Raw genomic sequence first — 23706 nt, 5'->3', positions numbered from 1 at the left:
CCAAAGGGTAACTGGTTCCCACATTATTATAGTAGATCCTGATTTGATCCAGACTTTTCCTAAGTTCTTAAAGGACTGTGTCTGTATTTTGATTTGGGACAGGCTTTTTTAGTTGGGGGGAGAGGTTGTTTCTAGAAAGTGCTCACAGAGATACTTATTTATGCATACCCTGCCTTGTTCTAGAGGACCAGGGAGATAGCTTATAATAATCTAGTGGCAACTCAGAGATAAAATAAAGTGGCGGTTTGGTGGGCGGTGGGTGGGGAAGGAGGTTGGAGTATGTGGCTCTTTTGTAGTCTGGTTTTGTAAGATGTGGGAAGGCCCTTTGGAAATCCTCATAAACGCTGCTCTCTTGGTAATTACCGAATGGCTCCCGAGCAGTAACTGGGTGGAAGCTGTTCTGTGTGGCCGGGCCTGCTGGTGGGGAGTCGGGGGGCGCTTGTGCCGCAGTTTCTAGCCCACGTAGGCTTTGGGGCATCTGCCTCGTGTCAGTTTGTTCCTTTTTTCTGCTGTGGTTCCGCGATTCTTCTTGTTTGCCCACAGGGCTGACTTTGCCTGGTGTCCCAGGGGCTGGATGACTCCGAGGTGCCTTCCCACCTCGGTTGTAGACCCCCTTTTTGGCTGGTTTATCCTTACGGACTAACCCAGGGCCACGGGACGATTGTGGAGCTGACTCACCTTTATTAAACTTTCATTGCTTAACGTTTTTTCCTCATTTCAAAGTGAGACCTCCTCAGGAGTGAAAATTCAAAACAAGTAATACTTTCTAACACAAATAAGAGAAGAAGCCCCTGCAAATCCTTCATCTAGAGATGACTCCTGGTGACACTGCCTCAGGGTCTCCTGACCTGTTTCTCTTTTTTTTTGCCACCATTGTCTGTCTATATGGGCAGGGGGGTTGCTGGCTTGTGACTCCTTCCTCCGGATGCCACAATTTCTCTTTGCTCTTCTCATGGTCCTTCGAGTACAAGCAGACAAAGAAGTCATGGAGAAATTAGGTAGCTAACCCAATGATACAAAATGTTTTGAAAAATAGGAGTACAGCCTTTTCCCACCCATCTAATACAACAGTGATGACGATTAGATTAGACCTCTTCCTTCCCATTCTTCTTTCCACGCCCCGAGGCAGATTTGAAGATGCAGGAAAATGTTGCCGGGGACACCAGAGTAGGTTAAATGAGGGCTTACAACTTACCCAGTCTTAACGTGGGGTGCATTTGCTTTACTCCATCCCTGTTGCTTTTTGTGTTCAACAGTGGAGAACACGCAGCTGACCCTGAACCTGCAGACGGAGAACAAAGGCGGTGTTGTCTCGGGCGGTGAGCTGACAATTTTCCTGGACGGGCCAACTGTTGATCTGGGAAGCGTGCCTAATGGCAGTGCCGTGACAGACGGTGAGTGCCGCCCTGCTCCCCAGGGTTGTGCCGGGATGGGGCGGGGCAGGCCTGGGTGGGAGTAGGAGGAGGTGCCCGGGGCTTGGTTCTCTACCAGGTACCTGGGTTTGGGTGCCGCTCAGCCAGTCCTGGCCCCCTGATTCCTCTTAAGCAGTTCTTCGCATGATCAAAACTGTGACATGATTTTTTAAGGACAGCTTTCTGATAAAGGACCAAAATAAATGCCAGGTCTTTGTAAGTGTGTTGTACTTTGCTTTGAGAGCAGAGAAAATATCTTTTCATCCCACACGGGCTCTCGAAAATAAGATGTTTTTATTAAATGTTACTTGGGGCCCCTTTTTCTTCCCAATACAGTTAAACTTCCTGGAGGAGCTTGAAGGTGTCTTTTATAAGACAGTATCGGGTGAGAAAGGGGGCTGTGTGTCTTAGAGATTCACACTAGCAAAATAGAGACAGAGGCAGGAAAATTGGAGTATCACCCACTCTGTCCTGAATGAGGGCAGTTTGTTTCTTTTGATCTACTCTGAAATTAGTCACCTTTGGATCTAGCAGGAAATTATTTCATGAAGTCTGAGGTCTGAGATGGGCTGGGTTTCTCCATAATTTTTCTCGTTAAATGTGATGTAACTGTGGCACTTTCCAGGCCCCAAACAGGCTTTCTGTAGCTTTGAGGGAGTGAGATTTGCATTCTAATGCAAGGGCAGTAGGATGGAATCTCAGTGATTGGATGGGCCTTGACTTGAGAAACCTCCCTGGACTGAGTGGTGCTTTGGGCACTTTTGGTGCATGGAGGAAACATGAATTATTCGCTCATTCTGCACGTATATCCGTAATTGAGCACCTGGTACGTACTAGGTCTTGGACCAGGTGCTAGCCAGATGGTGGGGGCAAAATTCATATGGTCTCTACTCCTAGGAGCTTCTGATTTACTTGGTGGAGGTGGGAATGTTAGACATGAAACAAGGAGGTGCAGAAATAATTGTGTAACTGTAATTGTGACCAAAGCGATGAAGGAAAAGTACTGGGTGATATGAGAGTCCCATACTTTCGGGAAGTCTCACTTCAGCTGGGGACCAGGGAGGGTTTCTTTGAGGAAGCTGGGACCCGCCAGAGCTGAAGAGATTAGACGGGCCGAGGGGGAGGTGTGGGGAGGTGCAGGAGTGGGGTAGCTGAGTGAGAGGTCGAGGGGTCCCTTGTGCAGAGGCTTCAAGGTGGGAGAGAGCTCGGCCTGCAGTGGGAACAGAGGCGGCCAGGTGGAACGTGGAGAGCAGGAAGGAGAGTGGTGGCTGGCGGGGCTGCAAGGGCAGCTCGGCTCAGACCACCCAGCCTCGAAGGCCTTGGTGAGGACTTTGGACCTCGTCCTAAGAAGCAGAAAGCTGTTGAGGGGGTTTTTAGCAAAACGGTGTCATAATTTGATTTGAATTGAATCTGATTTGGCTTTTTAAGAGCTTTCTGGTTGTGATATGGACGAGTGCAGTGCCCTAATTACTTGCTCCCACTTTGCACGGTCAGCATGGGTTCTGCGTCTCGTGTGGTGCAGCTGAAGTTTATTCAGTGCACAAGGCAAGTTGCTTGGAAGTGCTTGAGGTGTTCTTGAAGGTCTTGGAGAAGAAGAGCTGTTTCCCAGGTTTGAGCGCCTCTGTGTGGGGGCCCCAGTCAGATCTCATCTGGCTGTCCCTCTGCCTGTTCGAGCTGGAGGCTGTGGCTTGCTAGGTGTGGTGGATAACCCGAACGCATGGAGTGAACTTTGTTCCTGAGCCACAATCTCAAACAAACCAGGGCTGAGCTTCTCAATGTTTCTGTCTTTTCTTGTGATGGGTCCCCTGTCTAGGATCCCAGCCACCTTCAAGAGAATCCAGCGGGACAGCTGTCGCTCCAGACAACCGACACCAGCCCCCCAGCACAAACTGCTTTGGTGGGAGATCTCGGTAAGACAACCTCCCCCAACCCCCGCCCCCCCCCCCGCCCCGCCCCGTTTGTGGACAAGGAGGAGCTGGGAAGGTGCTCAGAGCTATTGGAAAACATGTTGGGAGGTGGCGAGGAACAGTTTATGTTAGAAACTGTTGGAAATTTCCAGAGGGCTTATCCCTGACTCAGTGTGTTAAGGAGGTGCTGAGGGGGGAGTACAGAACTCAGGATTCTCAGAATGATCATGGGTTCCTTGTCAGAGATTGGGACTGGCTAAACTGGTTATTTGGTTAAGAGCCGCCAAACAGAGCTTGGCTAGTGTTTTGTGATTCAGGGTCAGCGACCACAGTTATCCTTTTAGGATGTACATGCAAATGTTTAGAGCAATGGTTCTTTGTATGTGAGATTTTCTGTCTGTGCATTTCTGTTTTTGGGGGGTGATCCATGGTTCCCTTTGGGCTATTGATTAAGACCTCCTGAACTGGAAGTCTGAATTATATTATACTTATTATACATATCGAGAGTGACTTAATTTACTGCATGCCTGTCTCATACCTGTATTAATGGTGCAAACTCATTTCCTTGGCAACTGAATTCCCAGACAGGAGAATAGTTTTAGGTATATTAGAGAGGTGGGGAGGAGGGAGTTGGGAACCTGTTTTTATTATTTATCACAGTGTATAAAACCCCCAAACACTTTAAGGAAATTATAAGGAAAAGAATCATATGAGTGCAGTTTGTAAATCGTTATTACCTGCAGAGAGTAGATAAAAAACTAGTAAAAATCTTCTGGAACAAATCCCAGGGATTGGGAATAATGCTTTGAGAAACACAGTATGATTTCAGCCAGTACCCACAGCGTCTCAAATGATCCCTCTTATGACAGCCATCAGCCTCACTGGATGTGGTGGTTTTGAGGGTCTGTACAGTTTCAGTGCCAGGCAGGTGTCAGGAGCAAGAGAGGGTCAGATGTTTAGATCTTTTGTCTGTGGCGTCACTACAAGCCAGGGTGCCATTTTCCTGTTCTCTTTTCTCCAAGCCTCTGCAAAGGTGTTACCTCCCACCCTGGAGACCATTCACTTTTTCTCGACTCACTAGATGAGTTATAAGTTGGGATAAACAGGCAAGTGTCACAGGGTAAAGACCAGTGATATAATTGGCAAATTTTGTGTCAACAGAGGCCTGAGGAGCACCCAGAACTAGAGAGAACAGAATCTCTTTGGTAGTGAGCAGCTGGCGGAGAAGAACACCTCAGCACATCACCCGCTGAGAGCGATGCCTTCTTAGCTTTGGCACTAGGAGCTGCCATCTTGGTCTTTCAGCTGACTCGGAAAGTTTGTGTCATATGTGACTGATGTCACTTATTTGGGGGCTGGAAGGCAGAGTCTGGCTCTTAGTAACTTTGGAATTAAGTTCTTGACCTATTTATTGCTCTCTGAAGTTCTCTAGTTAATCTTGAAATTCACATGTCCTAGTAGCCCTTCTTTGTCATTGTTAGTGCTGAGGATTACTGTCTTTTAAGGCAGCAAGCAGACTTCCAACAGAAAATTGGATGCATTTTTGCCCATCACACATGATAGACATTCGATTCTGGTTAATTATTGGTGGGCAGAGTGCCTTCCAAGTAGCTGGGGCCGTGTGGGCATCCACATTGGCCTGCTAAGCTCCTGTAGCCTTTTCTACACATGGCCTCTGAGTTTTCACAGGCCTCTGCCTTCTAAGTATTTATTCTGTGTTCACATGGAGCCTGCTGCCGTTCAATAGCAAACACTTGTGAAAGGATCATCTGAAGGCAGTGTCTTCTGTGTCCCTGAGAACTCCTTTCCCCCGTTGCTGCCGCACTTCAGGAGATGGTGTGCACGAGCAATGGTAGCGGGGTAGTTGACTGGACAAGGGTGCGGGGCTTTGAAATCAGAAAATACAGATTGAATCCTGGCCTCTCATTTACTTGCTGTGTGATATCGGACGAGCCGCTAAACCTCTCAGCACCTCAGTTTTTTTCACATGTGAAATGGGGATATCGCCTGCCTCAGAAGGTCATTGTAGGAAATAACGGAGATGGGCTATGTCAGTGTGAGGGCTTGCCTATGGGGCGTGCTCAGGGAGAGTGGTGGGAGGTTCCTTTGCTCTGGAGAGTCTGTTGTATGCCCCTCCTGACCCCCAAAGCTGGGAAGTGTGGCATGGCTGATTATTTTTGCATCAAGGACTGTAGTTAGGAGGGTGATGAATGAAACCTTCAGGATTCAAGGACAATCCTCCGCTGTCCTTGGTTTCCTGGGGCAGGGAGGATGGGCTTCTCCCTGCTGCCTCTGGACTAAATGTTTAGCCTTTGCTGTCTGATGGGTAGGTTTTTCCTGGACTTGGGGGCCACTCACCATGATCAAGGATGCTCTGATGTGCCCAGAAAGGTTAAGACTGCAGTGTCAAACAGCTGTTTCCTCTCCTTTCTCCTACTTTATTAAGGTTTAGAACCAGAACCATGTAAGGGTTTTACTTAGAGGTTCATCTACCCAAGTTCATCCAGCAAAGGGACCATTTGCTTGCCAAGCATGACCTCCAAGCTCTTTGAGTGGGATTTATCCACTCTTTAAGAATAATTGGGTGAAACATCTCTAGTTATTTTACCATCTGGTCTGCCACATGGCAGCCAGCATGGGATTGCCACCAACGACCCATGTGGCATAACTTGATTTATAGACACACCATATTAGTGTGCAGCGCGTGGGTCTGGTTGAATAAAGAATGCATTAATGTCATAAATTGTGTGTAGTCTTAGAATGAAATATTATCCCATAGTAAAAATGAGGTGAAAGATAGTTGCTTCAATATGGGGGAATCTCAGAAACATAGTGTTGAACAAGAGGAGCAGGCCACTGGGGGGCAAAATATAGTATGATGTAATTTATATAAAGTTAAAAAATGTCAAACTAAACCACATATATTTTTTAATGGATACCTCCATGGGGAGTAAAGCAATAAAAAAATGAAAAGGAATAATTAGCCCTGAATTCAGTAGAATGGTTATCGTTGTAGGGGCGGAGATGGGTAAAGTAAGGAAACTTGGAAACTTCATGGCACCGTGAATGTGGGGGGTGGGTCCTCGAGTGTTCATCTTCCTTTTCTTCTTAGAAGCAAACATATATTTAATATATTCCTTTGTTTACCTGGCATATTTCACAATAAAAAAGTAAAAAGCAGCCTCTGTCACCCTGAGAAAACTGACCAGCGATGGTATTAGGTTGGAGAAACTGTTGTTTGCTGTTGAGGCAGACAGATTTCAGAATTTAGGATTTCTCCAGGCTCAGTAATGACCACTTACTTCTTCCGTGCAGTCTGGCTTTGTAACATTGGCCAATGATTCTAAGTCAGTGATCCACATTGGCCTCAGAGGTTATGCTCCTGTCCTGTTCCAACTCTCCCCCAGGCTTGAGAGCTGAGTTTGGGAGTTGGGGGAGTGGGTTCCAGATGAAGGCTGGCCACTGCCAGGTAACGTGTCAGAACGGCACTAATCTTGGTGGGCTGAGAGGGCTGGTCTAACACTCCTCGGCGTTTGACTGGAGTGGGGGTGATTACGTGGCTTACCCCGGATTCTGTCAGCGTGCCATGCTGCGCTGCATCCTCAGCCAGTGTTCCTCATTCCAGTCCGACAGTGGCGAGCGCCTGGTGTGCAAAGGAGCCCCCTGGGAGAGTGTGTGCTGGCTGGCACAGGGAGGGCCTACCACACCCTTTAATAATCCCCCAGCGTTTATTTTATTTTGCTGGAATGAGGGCTGGCTTTGGGAGCCATGCCTAAGTCAATTCAGGTTTTGAAGATGTGAGATGTGCCTGGTGCTGTGCACACATTGCACGCGACACGGCTTCTACTTTCCATGGCGAGGTCACAGTCTTTGTGATATACATACGGGTTGTGTGGGAAACAAATAAACCATGAGCATCACGGGAAGTTCAGAGAGAGAGGTCCGTGTGTGGAGAGGGAAAGACCGAGGACAGAGTGGAGGGGGCATCTGCAGAGAGACTGTCATCTGTTGTCCGATGGTCCCGTGCAGTGTCTTGGGAACTATGGAAGGGGCGAACAGTGAACCACAGAAGCCAGCAGCGGGGCATACGTGCAGGGAAAGAAGGGGGTCCGCACCGGTAGTGGCAGCTGTCGTCAGAGTCACTGTTCGGTTAGAAATGGGCGTGAGATTCGAGACTGGAGGATAGACAGTCAGGATGTTTGAGTCCCTCCGTACTTGGCTAATGCGTCGTCACCTGTGAGTTTTTCCCCGTGCCGCGGTTATATGAAGTCAGGGAGTTGAGGTGCAGCCAGCTCCCGGATGACCCGCAGAGTGGTGTGTGAGCAATGCTGCTCCTCTAAGCACAGCCTGAGATTTCCTCCGACTTGGGTACCTAGCCAGGAGCCCCTCTAGATTTGCCACAGTTAACGTAGGGAAATGGGGAGACCAAAAGGGAAGAATGCACTGAACTTTTTCATTAATAGGTCTGAAGACCGAAAGAGATCTTGTTGAAGGAGCTGTAAGGGGGCTTCGGCAATTAATTTTCCTTCATTCCGTGTGTACATGTCTGTTTTGTGTAAGAGCATGTGTGATCATGCATGAATGTATATGCATATGTGTGTTTGGCGTGAAGGGATAGAAGCCTTGAATTTGCTTATGTCCATCATCAGCTGTGAGTGTTGGCCAGCGTCGGTCAGAACCTGCATTTTAAACGTGCTCCCCTGTGATTCTCTTACGTGCAAAAGTTTCAGAACCTCTTGTGATAGAATTTTAATCCTCCCTCCTTTCCTCTTTCTCTTTTTATCCTGCTTTGATAAAAATATATCAAATTTATGGATTCCCGTGCCTTGGCATTAATGACCTCCGAAGATTTAAAAGAGCTGTAGTCTCAGAGACTTACAAAGCCCCAAGGTCTCTGGTGAGCTCTAAATAGCTCATCAGCTGTGTCTGCAGACAGCCTAGCCCAGAAAGGAAAGAAAAATAAACTCAAGCAGGCGTGCATCTGCTGGGAACGCTGCTGGGAGTCCTGGGAGGACCAGGAGGGTTTGGGAAGCAAAGCTAATGGGGACAGAGGGATGGACAGGATGAGAGTTGAGTCTTTGGGCACTGGGCCATTCTCTCAGTTATCACTGGCCACTGTTAACCTCCCCTTCAGTTGAGATGACTAAAGGCTACTTGATTTGAAACCACGGTTATTTAGAGATGTCACCTTGTCGGCATGAAGCTCAACTGAACACCTTTACAATTTTCATTCAAGCCTCCCGCCCAACAGCTTTTACTTCCAATCCTCAGGATTGCTGAGGAAGCAAAAGGATTAAGCAGAGAAGTTAAGTGTGGGGCACCTGGGTGGTTCAGTTGGTTGAGAGTCCAATTCTTGATTTCGGCTCAGGTCATGATCTCACCGTTTATAAGATTGAGCCCTGCGTCGGGCTCTGCTCTCACAGCATGGAGCCTGCTTGGGGTTCTCTCTGTCTCTCCCTCTCTCTGTTCCTCCCCTGCTCCCACACTCTCTCTCAAAATAAATAAATAAACATTAAAAAAAAAAGAGAAATTAGTGTAATTCATTTATTCCTTCAGTGATAACTAAGACACAGTCCCTGCTTACAAGGGACTCTCTTCTGAGTAGTTGGTTTAGATAGAATAGGATTGAGACTGTGGACAGTAGTCTTACTGCATAGTCAAAGCAAGGCATTGAAAAGTAGTCATGGAGATTAATTACATTCATTTATACATTAATTTATTAATTTTATACCAATTAAAATTATGCACTATACAGTACTATATACTTATCTCTTCATTTTATAGCTAGTTATTGGGCATTTCTTTTCTGTGAGCCTAGAGAGGTGTGGTGTGTGCCAGAAAGCTGGTTGGGAACTTTTCGTGAGCTAGGAGAAAGTAAGGCAGCTATCTGCAATTAAAGGCAGTATTTGTTCCACACACAGGAATGCCAGGCTCTGAGCTATGTTGTGGTGATACAAAGATAGAAAGCCGTGGTCCCTGTCATCAAGGACTGTGGCATCTAGCAGGAGACAGACACATAGGTGATAATTAGGATAGGGCAATGGACCCCACCATGGTGGTGAGTTCACATGCAAGAGGAGGATAGTGGACGGTGTACCCAAATCCACCTGGGGGATTTAGGGGACACCTCCCACGTTGGAGCTGTACTTTGAAAGGAGCTTGCAGACCAGCGACATCAGGGAAAGGGAAGTCATTCCAGGAAGAGAGTGCAGCAGGGCAGAGACAAGGCGGAATAAAGAGAACTTAGCATATCCGAGGAAATGTTAGCTAGTTGGTAATGTCCATATGTAAGATATTTGGGCTGATAGCTATAGCAAACTGTGGTTCACAGGGCAGATCCAGGATGCCACCTGTTTTTTTGTTTTTGTTTTTTTACTTTTTTTTTTAATGTTTATTTTTGAGAGAGACACACACAGTGCGGGTCGGGAGGGGCAGAGAGAGGGGGAGACACAGAATCCAAAGCAGGCTCCAGGCTCGAGCTGTCAGCATAGAGCTCGATGTGGGGCTCAAACTCATGAACCGCAAGACCGTGACCTGAGCCAAAGCCAGACGCTTAAGGAACTGAGGCACCCAGGCGCCCCTATTTTTCTTTTTTTTTAAAGAGCGGTGTGAGGTTCACTGCAAAATTGAGCAGAAGGTACAGAGATTTCGATTTCCCATATGCCCTCAGCCCCCACATACACATGTCTCCCCTACTTTTAACATCCCAAACTAGCACAACACATTAAAAAAAAAATTTATTTTTGAGATCGAGAGAGAGAGTGCGAGCAGGGAAGGGGTAGAAAGAGCCGGAGACACAGAATCTGAAGCAGGCTCCAGGCTCCAGGCTCTGAGCTGTCAGTACAGAGATCATGACCTGAGCCGAAGTCAGACACTTAACCGACTGAGCCACCTGGGTGCCCTTAGTGCGGCACATTTGTTAAACAGTCGATGAACCTGCACTGACACATCCTCATCCCCCAAATCCGTGGTTTGCATTACATTTCACCCTCGTTGTTGTACATTCTCTGGGTTTTGATGAATTTATAGGGACGCTTATCCACCATTATACTGTCATACAGAATAGTTCTACTGCCCTAAAAATCCTCTGTGCTCTACCTGTTCATCTTTCCCTCCCCCTCAACTCCTGCAACCAGTGATTCTTTTATAGTTTCCGAAAGACTCTCTGCCTTTTCTAGAATGTCATATCATTGGAATCATCAAGTATGTAGCTCAGATCGGCTTCTTTCACTTAGTGGTAATGCATTTAGGTTTCCTCCATGTTATTTTATGACTTGATAGTGCATTTCTTTTTAGTGCTGAATAGTATTCCATTGGATGTACACAGTTTATTCATCCATTCACCAACTGAAGGACAGGCTTGATTCTGTCCAAGTTTTGACAGTCATGAGTAAGGCTGCTAGAAACATCCGTGTGCAGGTTTTTTTGTAGACATACTTTCAGCTCTTTGAGGTAAATGCCAAGGAGAGTGATTGCTGGAACATATGGTAAAAGTATGTGTAGTTTTTTTTTGTTTTTTTTTTTTTAAGTTTATTTACTTTGAGAGAAAGAGAGAAGAGAGAAAGAGAATGCACGTGAGCCGGGGAGGGGTAGAGAGAGAATCCCAAGCAGGCTCTGCTCTGTCAGCACTGAGCCCAATGTGGAGCTCGAAGTCAGAAACCATGACATCATTGACTTGAGCTGTAATCAAGAGTTGGATGCTTAACCGACTGAGCCACCCAGGCATCCCAAAGTATGTTTAGTTTTGTAAAAAACTACCAGGTTGTCTTCCATAGTAGCTGTACTATTTTATGTTCCCACCAACAATGAATGATAGTTCCTCTTGTTCTGTATCCTCACCAACATTTGGTGTTATCAGTGTTCTAGATTTTGGCCATTCTAATAACTTTGAAGTAGTATATCATTGCTGTTTTAATTTGCATTTTCCTGATGATAGATGACGTGGAGCATGTTTTCATAGCTTTATTTGTCACCTATGTTGTTGTTGTTTGGTGAAGTGTCTTTTCAGTTCCTTGGCCTATTTTTTAGTTGGGTGGTTTCTTTTCTTTTTTAAAAATATTTATTTATTTATTTATTTTGAGAGGGAGAGAGAGAGTGAACAAGAGTGGAGGAGAGGGTCAGAGGGAGATATATAGAGAGAAACCCAAGCAGACCCAGTGTCCAACACAGAGCTTAATGTGGGGCTCAGTCTCACAATCGTGAGATCATGACCTGAGTGAAAATCGAGTCAGCCGCTTAACCAACAGAGCCACCCAGACGCCCCTGGGCGGTTTCTGATGGTTGAGTTTTAAGAGTTGTTTTTTATATTTTGGGTATCAGTTCTTTATCAGATATGTCCTTTGCAAACATTTTCTTTTAGTCTGTGGCTTATCTTTATGGTCTTGATAACCTGTTTTTGTAAATAATGTTTTATTTGAATACAGCTATACTCGTTCATTTACATATTGTCTATGGCCACTTTTATGCTCCAGTGGCAGAGTTAAGTAGTTGTGACAGAGATTGGACGGTCTGCAAAGCATAAAATATTTGCTGTTTGGCCTTGTATAGGCAGTTTGCTGATCCCTGCTATAGGAGATGGTAAGAAGGTGAGACCCAATTCATAAAGGGCCTTTATGCTTTATTGAGGACTTTTTTTTTAAATAATTTTTTAATGTTTTTTTATTTTTCAGAGAGATAGATAGATAGAGAGAGAGAGAGAGAGAGAGAGAGAGAGAGAGAGAGAGAATGAGTGGGGCAGGGGCAGAGAGAGAGGGAGACATGGAATCCAAACTAGGCTCCAAGCTCCAAGTGGTCAGCACAGAGCCCGATGGGGGGGCGGGGGGCTGGAACTCACAAACCATGAAACATGACCTGAGCCAGAATTGGACGCTTAACCGACTGAACCACCCAGGTGCCCCAAAACTTTAGATTTTTAAATTCTTTGGAGATAGTGAACCACTGAATTTTGAGAAAGGGCATGATGTGCTATTTCTGTAATACATTATTCAGGAAAATATCAAATGGATACATTTGAAGTTGTATCAGTTAAGGTTCATTGCAGGAAATAGAAGTCACTCAAATAGAAGCCACTCGAGGTATCTTGAGCAGAAAGGGATTAAATGTGTGGAATTAAGTGTTTACAGAAGTCTTTGTATGGGCTGGAAGAACAGAAGCATGACCTTCCCCATCCTTGGTTTTAAGGTCACAGCCCTGCATCTGCAATCCACATGTTGGGAAACTGTTGCTGCCCCTACAGCTGCCTCACACACAGGAAGCTGGTGGCCAGGGTATAAAGATGGGGGCTGCCAGAGCCCCTGCCAGTCATCAGGACCACAAGAGGAATGGCCTCTGCTTTCTTTCTGCTTTCCAAATCTGCAAGAACTTCTCATTCGTATAATCTGCATTGCTTCCAGAACTTAGCTGCAAGGAAATTTAAGGGTCTTCTGGCCCCTGAGCAAGTAGGCAGAAGCAGGGATACTTGTAGAATAGAGGAGATTGGGGATGTCTGCCACAGTGGAGGTTGAAATTAGAACCAGGGACCAAGAGGAGGACTGTTGTAGGGAACTGGTGAGTAAGGAATTGATGACTGGCCTTGGGCAGTGGGCAGAATGGAGAGAAGTCAAGAGAAATACCTAGAAATACCTAGGAGGTGTAATCACTGAGCAGGACTGGGTGACTGACTAATGAGACGGGGTGAAGGATGAACAGGAATAGAGAGGACTCACTGCTTAGATTGTGATGTTATTCAAGGAAATAAGAAATGCAGGAGGGGAGGAGCTTATGAAGCTGTCACTTTAAAATGGCATCCCCCATAATGGTCGAGATTGGTGTTAGCAGCGTCTGTGAAAAGGTAGTACCGTGTGGCCCTGGGGCAGTCACACTCTGAAAGTGTATCCTTAGGGGCAGGAATGAAAACCAAACTTGAAGAGATACAGAGCAAAACAAAGTGTATTTCTGATATTGGACTATGGGGCCAGTATAAGGGTCACCACAATGAGGGCACAGCAGTGGTATTTCTACTTTAATTTTATCTGTATCTGGATTCTGGGATTTCTTAGTTCTAGAAAATTGTGATTGAAAGGGACAGGATATACAGAGAAGCAAATAAAGAGAGTATGGGTTTTGGAGAAATGACTTTTTAGTCCTGGGAGCTTAGGCAGCTTGGGTATGTGGTGATTAAGAAGCAGAACAGAACTGATGGCAGATGCTTTGGACAGATGGGGATGGCAGGGAGAGGGGGGCTTAAGCCATTTGGTGGCATAGTGTGGCATGATGAGGTTAGACTTTTCCTTTAGGATTCTGTGGGCACTCAGTGACTCCTTTTGAAATTGCCAAGCTCTATGGAAGTGGAGATTTGGAGTTTAGTGTTTTTTTGTTTTTTTTTTTTTTTTTAACGTTTATTATTGAGAGACAGAGAGAGACAGAGCATGAGCATGGGATGGGAGGAGAGAGGAGGAGACACAGAATCTGAAGCGGGCTCCAGGCTCTGAGCTGTCAGCACAGAGCCTGATGCGAGGCTTGAACTCCAAACCGCAAGATCATGACCTGAGCCTAAGTTGGCCACTTAACTGACTGACCCATCCAGGCGCCCCTGGGATTTAGTTTAGTGCGTGTCTTTACAATGGCATACTCCGTAGCCTTGATAGAATGATGCATTTCAAACAATGAAAGGATTCTATATTTAAGTTTTGTGTTAGATAAAAATATTTACCGAACTGAAATACAGAGTTTATATAGCATTATGCTTCATGTGTCACAGTGTTCCTGAAGTTATCATGTACCCTTAACTTATTAAAAATATAGAGGCACCTGGGTGGCTCTGTTGGTTAAGCGTCTGGCTCTTGACTTTGGCTTGGGTCATGATCTCACAGTTTGAGTTCGAGCCCTGCATCTGGCTCTGCACTGACAGCACAGAGCTTTCTTGGGATTCTCAATCCTCCCTCTCTCTCTGCCCCTGTCCTGCTCCTGTGCTCTGTTTCTCTCTCTCTCAGGATGAATAAATAGACTTAAAAAAAAAAAACTTATTAAAAATATAGTGAAGATATTGGTCTCAATATTCTTTGGGTCTCCCATCTTTGTTTCCCTTTATGTGTTATTTCACTTCATTCTTGCATCTGGTTCTATCTTTCCCCCAAAATTACAGCCACAGAGGCTCACCTGACCTTTCTGCAGGTTTACCTCGTGGACTAGTTCTTTCTGGAAACATTCTGTGCCTTGGCTTCTATAATAATGGAGAATATTAGAGTGATCCTCTTTTTTGTTTTTTGTTTTTTGATCTTTATTGATTAAAAAATAAATCTGATCCATGGAAATATACATATATATACATGTATATATATATTACACATATACATGCATATATACGACTGTATTATAGAACAACGGGATGCAGTAGTAAATGGGGCAGTCAAGTGAGTCATCGTTAAGAACGTGACCTTTCTGCAAAGATTTGAAGAAGATGAGGGCTGGCCGTGAGGATATGTGAGAGGAAGACTATTGGGGCAGAGGAATGGCTTCTGCAGAGCCCCATGGAGCTGGAAGAGTGGTGGGGAGGCTGGTTTGGCTGGTGTGGAGGGAGTAGTGGGAAAATAGGAGAGGGGGGCAGCACTAGATGGGGCCAGATCGTGTCTATGAACTTCTGTTTTATGCATTTAAGGTCATTTTATTGGCTCATACTATGAATTTGAAATATGACTTATGGCGAATTGAACTTTGTCCTGATCTCATGATCCTCTGTTTTTTTAGTACTTTTTCTCTTAAAATTTATTTGGTCTGCACAGTGAAAAGGAACAATCTACAACAACATACACGATACTCAAAAGCATCAGGTGGAGTGCAAGAAGCCAGACACAAAAGGCTGCATTGTAGCCTATAGTATTCTGGAAAAGGCAAAATTACAGGGATAGACATCTAATCAGCAGTTTCTAGGAACTGATGGGAGGGATTAACTGCAAAAGGGCACCGAGAATGGAAATGTCCTGTGTCTTGATTATGGTGGTGGTACACACGATTGTATACATTTGTTACAACTCATTAGAGAGTACCCTTAAAAAGGGTGAATTTTACTCTGTGTAAACTACACCCGATTTGTAAAAATTATTTTTAAAAATCTGTTTGGTTTGACGTTAGCATAGCTGTCCCAGCTTCCTTTTTGTTTCATACTTGCTTGGCATGTATTTTTCCCTGCCCATTTATTTATTTATTTGTTTTTGAGGAGGAGTAAGACCCAAGTGAATAAGGAGGGGTGTAGAGAGAGGGAGAAGGAGAGGGGAGAGAGAGAGGGAGGGAGGGAAGGAGAGGGAGAAGGAGAGGAAGAGGGAGAGGGAGAGAAAACAGGGCTCACCCCAAGGAGGGGGGGGTGGGCTGGTGCTCATCCCATGCGGGACTCAAACTCGAGAACTGTCAGATCATGACATCAGTGGAAAGTCAGATTCTTAACTCACTGAGCCACTCAGGTGCCCCTCCCTGCCCATTTAGTTTCAACCTTTTTGGTCCTTGTATGTTAGGTAGCATTATTTGCGATGGCATTCAGGTGAATTTTTATTTTTATTTTTTTAAAAAAAATTTTTTTTTCTTTTTTCAACGTTTTATTTTATTTTTGGGACAGAGAGAGACAGAGCATGAACGGGGGAGGGGCAGAGAGAGAGGGAGACACAGAATCGGAAACAGGCTCCAGGCTCTGAGCCATCAGCCCGGAGCCCGACGCGGGGCTCGAACTCACGGACCACGAGATCGTGACCTGGCTGAAGTCGGACGCTTAACCGACTGCGCCACCCAGGCGCCCCTCAGGTGAATTTTTAAAACACCAGGATGATAGCATCTACCTTTAAAGTGTCCCAGGCCATATACATTTCTTTGATTCGTGATGTCCTTGGAGTTGTTTTCATCATCCTCTCGCCTTTTCATTTCTGTGTGTCCTGCCTTCTTTATTTCCTATCCCTAGACTGACTTGCCACGTTAAACCTGCCTTAGGTGTGCTTTTCTTTGTCTTGATGAGTGGAAGTCATCTTTGGTTTGCTCATTATTTGATAATGGAGTGTGAAAGTCTACATCCAGCAGTGTGAAGGGTGTGGAGAGACCAAGGACTTGCTCCCTCTGTGAAGATTTTGTTTGGCTTTACTTTTTAGCATGTCTCTGTGTTGGGTCTATTGTATAGATAGATGGCCTTTGAAGGTTTAAGTTCTAATGACCAAATGACTATGGTTTTTGAATGTTTATTTATTTTTGAGAGAGAGAGACACACACAGAGAAAGCGTGCGAGTGCACACATGAGTAGGGGAGCAGCAGAGAGGGAGACACAGAATCTAAAGCAGGTTCTAGGCTCTGAGCTGTCAGCACAGAGCCCGACACGGGGCTCGAAGTTAAAAACTGTGAGATTATGACCTGAGCTGAAATCAGACGTTTAACTGACCAAACCACCCAGGCACGCCTAAAATGACACAAATTAAAAAAAAAAAAGAGATTAGTGAAAACATTGAGTAGGATGTAGTACAAATAATTGTTATTTTGTGAAGGAGACGGGGGAAGTAAGACCAGGTTGGTTTGTTGTTCCTTTTTTTTTTTTTAATTTAATTTTTTTTAATTTTACCTTTAAAAACGGTTTAAAAAAGTTTTATTTTAAATCACATCGTTTGGTTTTGCTTTACACTTAGGAAAGAATGAATTGCAGACTACTGAGGAGTTACTTCTCCATTTATTTCTTCTTGGAGGGGCAGAGGGTGCAGGGGGAGTGGTGCCAGACCCTCAGCCAAATGCCATGCTAAAGGCACGTGTGCGTTATCCCTCTGCCTGTCCCTAGCGGAGCCTAGAATAGCGCCTTGCTGCACGTAGCGGCAGCTCAATAAATATTTGTTGAATTGAAAGAGTCTTGTGTTCTTGCTCCTTATTTGCCGAAACTTCGGGGTGGGTCTTGCTACTAGTTTACATTCCTTGGTGCCACAACTCCTGAGAAGTGATGATCTCAGGGGCCCAGGGTATAGGGGAGACTTTTTATCAGGACTGCCTTGTGCTTTCTAAGGCTTAGCCTAACCGCCAAGAGCGTGGTGGGTTGCCACTGCTCTCTCAGTCTCTCCTGTGTCCTCTGTTTTTTCTTCATGACTGATAGTTCTGTATTGAACCCTTCGCATGAACTATTCTTTCCAAATCCTTGCAACTTCTGCGGTTAGCACTGGAATCAGACATAGCTTGACATATAATTATGTCCTTTTGGGGAAAAAGAATGTATAAAGTCCCTGTACCTGGATTCTACCAGAAGAGAATGTTACTTACCCACTAAGAATAGTAACAATTCACTTATATATCGTTTGTTCAAATTTACAAGCAATTGTTGAATCTTAAGAACGTGTATCTCATAAAGGACGCTGCATCACAGAAATGCTGTTCCTCGGAGATGAGTCCTGATTGCGTAGAGCTAAGCCATACCTGCATAAGGTCTTCTGAAATCAGAGTGAAACAGTGTGGTCAGCAAGAATTTGGGCCAAGGCTATTACCTAGCCATATCTTTAAAAATTAGTATCGTCTTCTGTGGAAATTGACATTTATTTGTTTGGGAGGATGTATTGATTTTCTATTGCTGTGTAATAAATCACCACAAACTTAGGGCTTAAAACAGTAACATTTTTTAGCTCACCCTTCTGTAACAGCACAGGCTGGCTGGCTGGATTGTCTCCTCGGGGTCCCACAGGGTCAAAATCAAGGTGTTGGCCAGGCTGTGTTCTTTTTTTATTTTTTTAAACTTTTTTTTTTAATGTTTATTATTTATTTTTGAGATAGACAGAGCATGAGTGGGAAAGAGGCAGAGAGGGAGAAGACACAGAATCTGAAGCAGGCTCCAGCTCTGAGCTGTCAGCACAGAGCCCGATGCAGGGCTCAAACCCATGGACCGCAAGATCATGACCTGAGCTGAGGTTGGGCACTTAACCAACTGAGCCACCCAGGTGCCCCTGCATTCTTTTGTTTTCAAAGATATTTTTTTAATGTTTATTTTTGAGAGAGAGAGAGAGAGAGAGAGAGAGAGAGAGCGAGAGTGCTGATGTGGGGCTGGAACCCACAAAACGTGAGATCGTGACCTGAGCCAAGATCAAGAGTCAGACACTCAACTTACTGAGCCACTAGGCCTGGCTAGCCCTGGCCTGGCTGCATTCTTATCAGGAAAGTCTAAGAAGTATTTGCTTCAAAATTCTTTCAGGTTGTCGATAGACTTCAGTTACTTGTGGGTGTAGGACTCAGGTCCTTGTTTCCTTACTGGCTATTAAACTGGGGCCTCTCTCAGGTCTGTAAGGCCGCCTGCGTGTTCCCCACTCCCATGTTCACGCCAGCAAGGGTGTGTCAAATCCCCCTTGAACTTTGAATTGCTCTGATGTTCTTTTTTGCTCCCCACTTCTCACACCTGCCAGAGAAAACATGCTGCTTTTAGGAGATCAGGCCTGCTTGTGTGATCTCCCTTTATTAAGGTCAGCTGCCATATAATATTATCAAGGGTGTGAAGTTTTGTTGCATTCACTGGTTTTAGGCATTAGGGTGGGGTGTCTTTTGGAGGCGGGGTCGTTTTAGAAATTCTGCCTACCATAGGGGCGCCTGGGTTGCTTGGTCGGTTAAGCGTCCTACTTCGGCTCAGGTCATGATCTCACGGTCCGTGAGTTCGAGCCCCACGTCGGGCTCTGTGCTGACCGCTCGGAGCCTGGAGCCTGTTTCAGATTCTGTGTCTCCCTCTCTCTCTGCCCCTCCCCTGTTCATTCTCTGTCTCTCTCTCTGTCTCAAAAATAAATAAACGTTAAAAAAAGAAAAAAAAAGAAATTCTGCCTATCACAGAAGGTATTTCTCTTAACTGTCATGTTATTCACTTGCCTAGTCTTTACCTGTTGGTGTGTGCTTGAAAATTACAGCTGGGACACATAAAAACCCACGTAGAATCTGGTTGGATTTGAAGATTGTCTCACAATTTTAGTATATGTATGTGGGCATAAAATGGGTCTGGTGAAATCATTTTTATTTTTAGGCGCTGATATTAGAGAACGTTTTTACATGATGCTTAGAGTTAGTCTTTCTAGAAGGCAGTAGCTCTGATACTTCTCAATTATCTGCTAGACTTTGGATTCCATCCCCTGGCATGGATTCCATTCTCTAAAGGGATGGCGGGAGATGAGGAGGTGATGAGTGGATTGCAAAGAACTTTGGTGGTACTAGAGATTACAGGCCCAAGAGTGCTTTTGAACTTGAATGCCTGCTTCTTTTATTCATTCAGCAAATATTTTTATGCACCTTCTTGTAAGGCCAGGCACATGCTGGGTGCTGGTTATGCAAAGGTATACAAAAGAGACATGGTTCCTGACCTCATGGACCTTACTGGAGATAGACATTGAACAAATAAACGAACGAATATACAATCACAAATACAAGTGCCAAAAAGGGAAAATTAGAATACCTTGTGAGAGAATGCAAGAGAACTTACTCTAGCCTGGGAGATGAGGGACGTTTAGACCAAGATTTGGATCGGGCTTCTAGAGAAGAGTGTGCCAGCTGAACAGATCAGCAGAGCCTCTGAATTTTCCTCAGGAGCAATTTGGCGCATTGTGTTGAGGAATGTCCAAGGAACATACTCTTTTTGGAGCTTACCTCACTCCTGCTGGATTTCTGCCTTTGTGATATGCTGTGTCAGAACACTTAGAAATAACACCCGAGTGTGTCATTGACCCTGGTACCTCAGGGTCCTACGTAGTCCTTTTTGGTCTGAGGCTGTAGCACAGGGGACACTCAAACAAACGATTTCAGTAGACAGAAGGTGGAGACGCTCTTCTGGCTTACCTGCACAAGCCGGGGCTCCACATCCCTTTCTCAGGGTCCCCCCATGCAGATTCCAACTGCGTGTCCATGGGGGTCAGCGGCCCACAGCGCTGGCTGCCTGAGCGTCCTACATCCTTGTGCCGTCTCAGGCCGTGGGACACATCAGTCACCCGCTGTAGCACCGAACGGGGCGGAATGGGGAGTGACTACTTCCCGTGAGCTTTAGCTCTCTTTCAAGTGTGGGAGGGTGTTTGAGCATTCTCTTTTAGTGTTCCCAACCTGCAATCTGGAATTCGGTTAGATGAATCAAAACGTATCCTACGTTCTCTTGCAAGATGCATCTTTTAGTCTCCTAGAGCTGCCACTTTGGGGAGACTGCTCTGTACTCCAGGCTGGGCAGAAGTAAATCATTTGTCTTTCCGGGAGGGACGTAGAATGGACTTGGCAGCAGTTTTATTTTTACCTTTCCTGTCATTTCAGAGGCTGGCAGCCTAGAGGTAGGGTGTGGAACAGAGCCGTAAATTACCCTTGGAATGACTGGAAGGGTCCCATTTTAACTCTTAATTGCGCCTTTCCCTTTTAACCTCCCCTTCTTATCCCCTTCCCTATGGCCGCCCTCCCCCCACCCCCCCCTCGAATCCACATTTGAACAGGGAGGAAGAATTGAGGGGGTAGGTCGGTGCAGGTTTGCTTGTCGATGCCTCTCTCCATGGTGGAAACAGTTTCTTTTCCCATCACCAATTCCCCTGTTTTTTTTTTTTTTTTTCCTGTGCTTCTATTTTAAGAGCCTGTTTTTTTGCTGGTTGTCTTACTGGAAACTGGCCCAGCCTCACTCCGTTTTGTTTCCATGCTGCTATTAAAAGACAATGCCCAGTTAAGAGGCCTTGGAAGAGGGGCAGGACAGACACCATCTTGGGTCAGGTCATCCAGGCATATATCGATTCCTTGGATTGGAATGTGAAAAGGGTTTATTGGGTGCTTTTAATGTCTATACATTGTTTTTTGATTTGTTTTTTTGATTTATTTTATTTATTTATCAAAAAAATTTTTTTAATGTTTATTTTTGAGAGAGAGAGAGACAGAGCACGAGTGGGGGAGGAGCAGAGAGAGAGAGAGGGAGACACAGAATCCAAAGCAGGCTTCAGGCTCTGAGCTGTCAGCATAGAGCCCGGCCCCGGGCTTGAACTCACAGACTGTGAGATCATGACCTGAGCTGAAGTTAGACGCTTAACTGACAGCCACCCAGGCGCCCATTGATTTGTCTTTTTAAGTGGAGGTTAGCTCACTATTAGTTGTTATACCTTGAAACTTCTCTTGTGTGGAGCTCAAATACTGATGGGCCTGAATCGGAGGTCAAAGAACCCCTGTTTTGTGTCTTGGCATCTTTTACCAAGATAGAAAATTATGCTCAGCGCTTGGTATCCAGTCAGCCGGGACTTCTTGACATTTGGGAGAGATGTGTCCCTATGCTTTGAAGAATTTTCACATTTACTAATACAGAGTGTTTGGAGAGTCCTGAATGTTGCCTGATGTACATTCTTATCAAGATTCTTGCTTTCTGTATTTTTTTGAGCATATCCTCACACTATAGTTACCTGTGTTTTAAAACTTTTGCTCACTTTTATTTTTTCTCATGTGATGAACTGTTTTTATTTACATTGGCTGCAATATACAGATTGATTTTTTAAAAAAATTATTAAGTTAGGTTTACTGAGATATAATTTGTACACGGTAAAATTCATCCTTTGCAGTATACAGTTCTGTGGGTTTTGACAAAAGCATATAATCTGGTAACCACTACCATACTCAAGACGTACACAGTTTTATCTCCCTGAAAAGTTCCTTCGTGCCTCTTTGTCGTCAGCCTCTCCTACTACCTCCAGCCACTGCCAAACACCAAATCTGTTTTCTTTGCCTATAGTTTGCCTTGCTTCTTCCCAAATGTTATAAAAATGGAATGACAAACTGTAGCCTTTAAAGTCCTCCTTCTTCTGGTTAGTGTAGTGCATTTGAGATAAATCCATGTTGTTTCGTGTATTAGTAGTTCGTTTGCTTTTATTTGCTAAGTAGTATTCCCTTGTATGGATGTACCACAGTCTGTCGATTTCACCAGTTGAAGGACTTTGGGTTGTTTACAAGTTTGGAAATAAGGAAGAAAGTCACTGTAAACATTTGCCTAGAGGTTTTGGGGAAGCCTGTATTTTCCTTTGTTTTGGGTAAATATGTAGGAGTAGGATTGTGGTTTGTATGCTAAATGCATTATTTAACTTCATGAGAAACTGCCAAACTGTTTTCTAAAGTGGCTATACCATGTTGCATTCCCTCCAGCAGTGTTTGAGAGGTTCAGTTTGCTTGCATCCATCCTCCTCAGCACTTTTTACTGGCAGTTTTTTGTCTGTTTAGTGTCCGTTCCGACACGCATGTGATGGTGGCTCATTCTGATTTTAATTCATATTTCCCTAATGACTAATGATGTTGAACATCTTTCATGTGCTTGTTTGCCATTTGTAGATCATCTCTGGTGAAACGTTTGTTAAAATCTTTTGATTATTTTTTATATTGGTTTGTTGTTACTGAGTTTTGAGAGTTCGTTATATATTGTGGATCTAAGTCCTTTATCAGATATGTATTTTGCACATATTTTTCCCCAGTCTCTGGATTGTCTTTTTGTTTTCTGGCCAATGTTTTTAGAAGGGTAGGCATGTTGAATTTTGATGAAGTCACTAACTGTTTTTAAAAATCCATTTCCATGTGAAGGATATGATAGACTTAATAATCTCAAATTGTGGGCCACTACCAAATTTGGATTCCACTTTTAACTTGGCAAAAAATGTTGTGTTCTGGCTTGTAAGGCATCACTTTTTTGGACTCTTCGTTTTCACTCATGGTACCAATGCTAGGGCTGCCCTCCTTATTTTTTAACCAAGGAAACAAAGTTTTATATAAGTACTCCACATCAACTATTGCCATGTGATGATGGTCAACAAAGCTGCACTGGAAGGACAGTGCCAGGTTGTCAGCCAGGCTCACTCACTGGCCAAGTGGCTCTCACATGTCAGCATTGTAGGGTGTGATGCAAGTTTGTGTCTGAGCAAAATTACAAATCGCCGCATTTCCACTAAGATGTAAGCTCCTTGAGATCAGGGACTCTTTCTGGTTTTGTTTCTTAGGGCTCACCGGTTTACTGAAGAGTACGATACAGGATATGAATCAACAGCCAGATGGAAGAGATGCATAGGGTGGGGTGTGGGGGCAGGTGCCGAGCGTCCGTGCGCTTTCCAGGCACGCCGCTCTACCCACATCTCCACGTGTTCACTGATCCGGAAGCTCCAGGCACCCTTTCTGTTTTGTTGCTAGTCCTAGAATAGGGCTTAGTGCTCAGAAAACAATAGATGAAGGGTACCTGGGTGGCTCAGTAGGTTGAGCGTCCTACTCTTGGTTTCACCTCAGGTCATGATCTTGCTGTTTGTGGGATCAAACCCTGCGTCTGGCTCCATGCTGATGGTGCGGAGCCTGCTTGGGGTTCTCTCTCTCCCTCTCTCTCTGCCCCTCCCCTGCTTGAGTGTATGCCTGTGTGTGCTCTCTCTCTCAAAATAAATCAATAAAACTTAAAAGGAAAATAATAA

At 44.9% G+C, this 23706-nt stretch overlaps 1 protein-coding gene across 1 annotated transcript in view; it reads left to right on the top strand.

Moving 5' to 3' along the window:
- The window catches only part of WWP2 (WW domain containing E3 ubiquitin protein ligase 2), a 150281-nt gene that overhangs the window by 63295 nt on the left and 63280 nt on the right, over positions 1–23706 (top strand). The window contains exons 5-6 of the mRNA XM_047835907.1: positions 1257–1394; positions 3226–3322. Of these exons, the coding sequence (XP_047691863.1) occupies positions 1257–1394; positions 3226–3322 (235 nt within the window). The remainder of the gene's footprint in view (positions 1–1256; positions 1395–3225; positions 3323–23706) is intronic.

Source organism: Prionailurus viverrinus, chromosome E2 (genome assembly GCF_022837055.1).
Source record: "Prionailurus viverrinus isolate Anna chromosome E2, UM_Priviv_1.0, whole genome shotgun sequence".
In the NCBI taxonomy this organism is placed as follows: domain Eukaryota; kingdom Metazoa; phylum Chordata; class Mammalia; order Carnivora; family Felidae; genus Prionailurus; species Prionailurus viverrinus.
The sequence above is the reverse complement of the archived record's forward strand: the minus strand, read 5'-3'. Positions and strand labels throughout refer to the sequence as shown.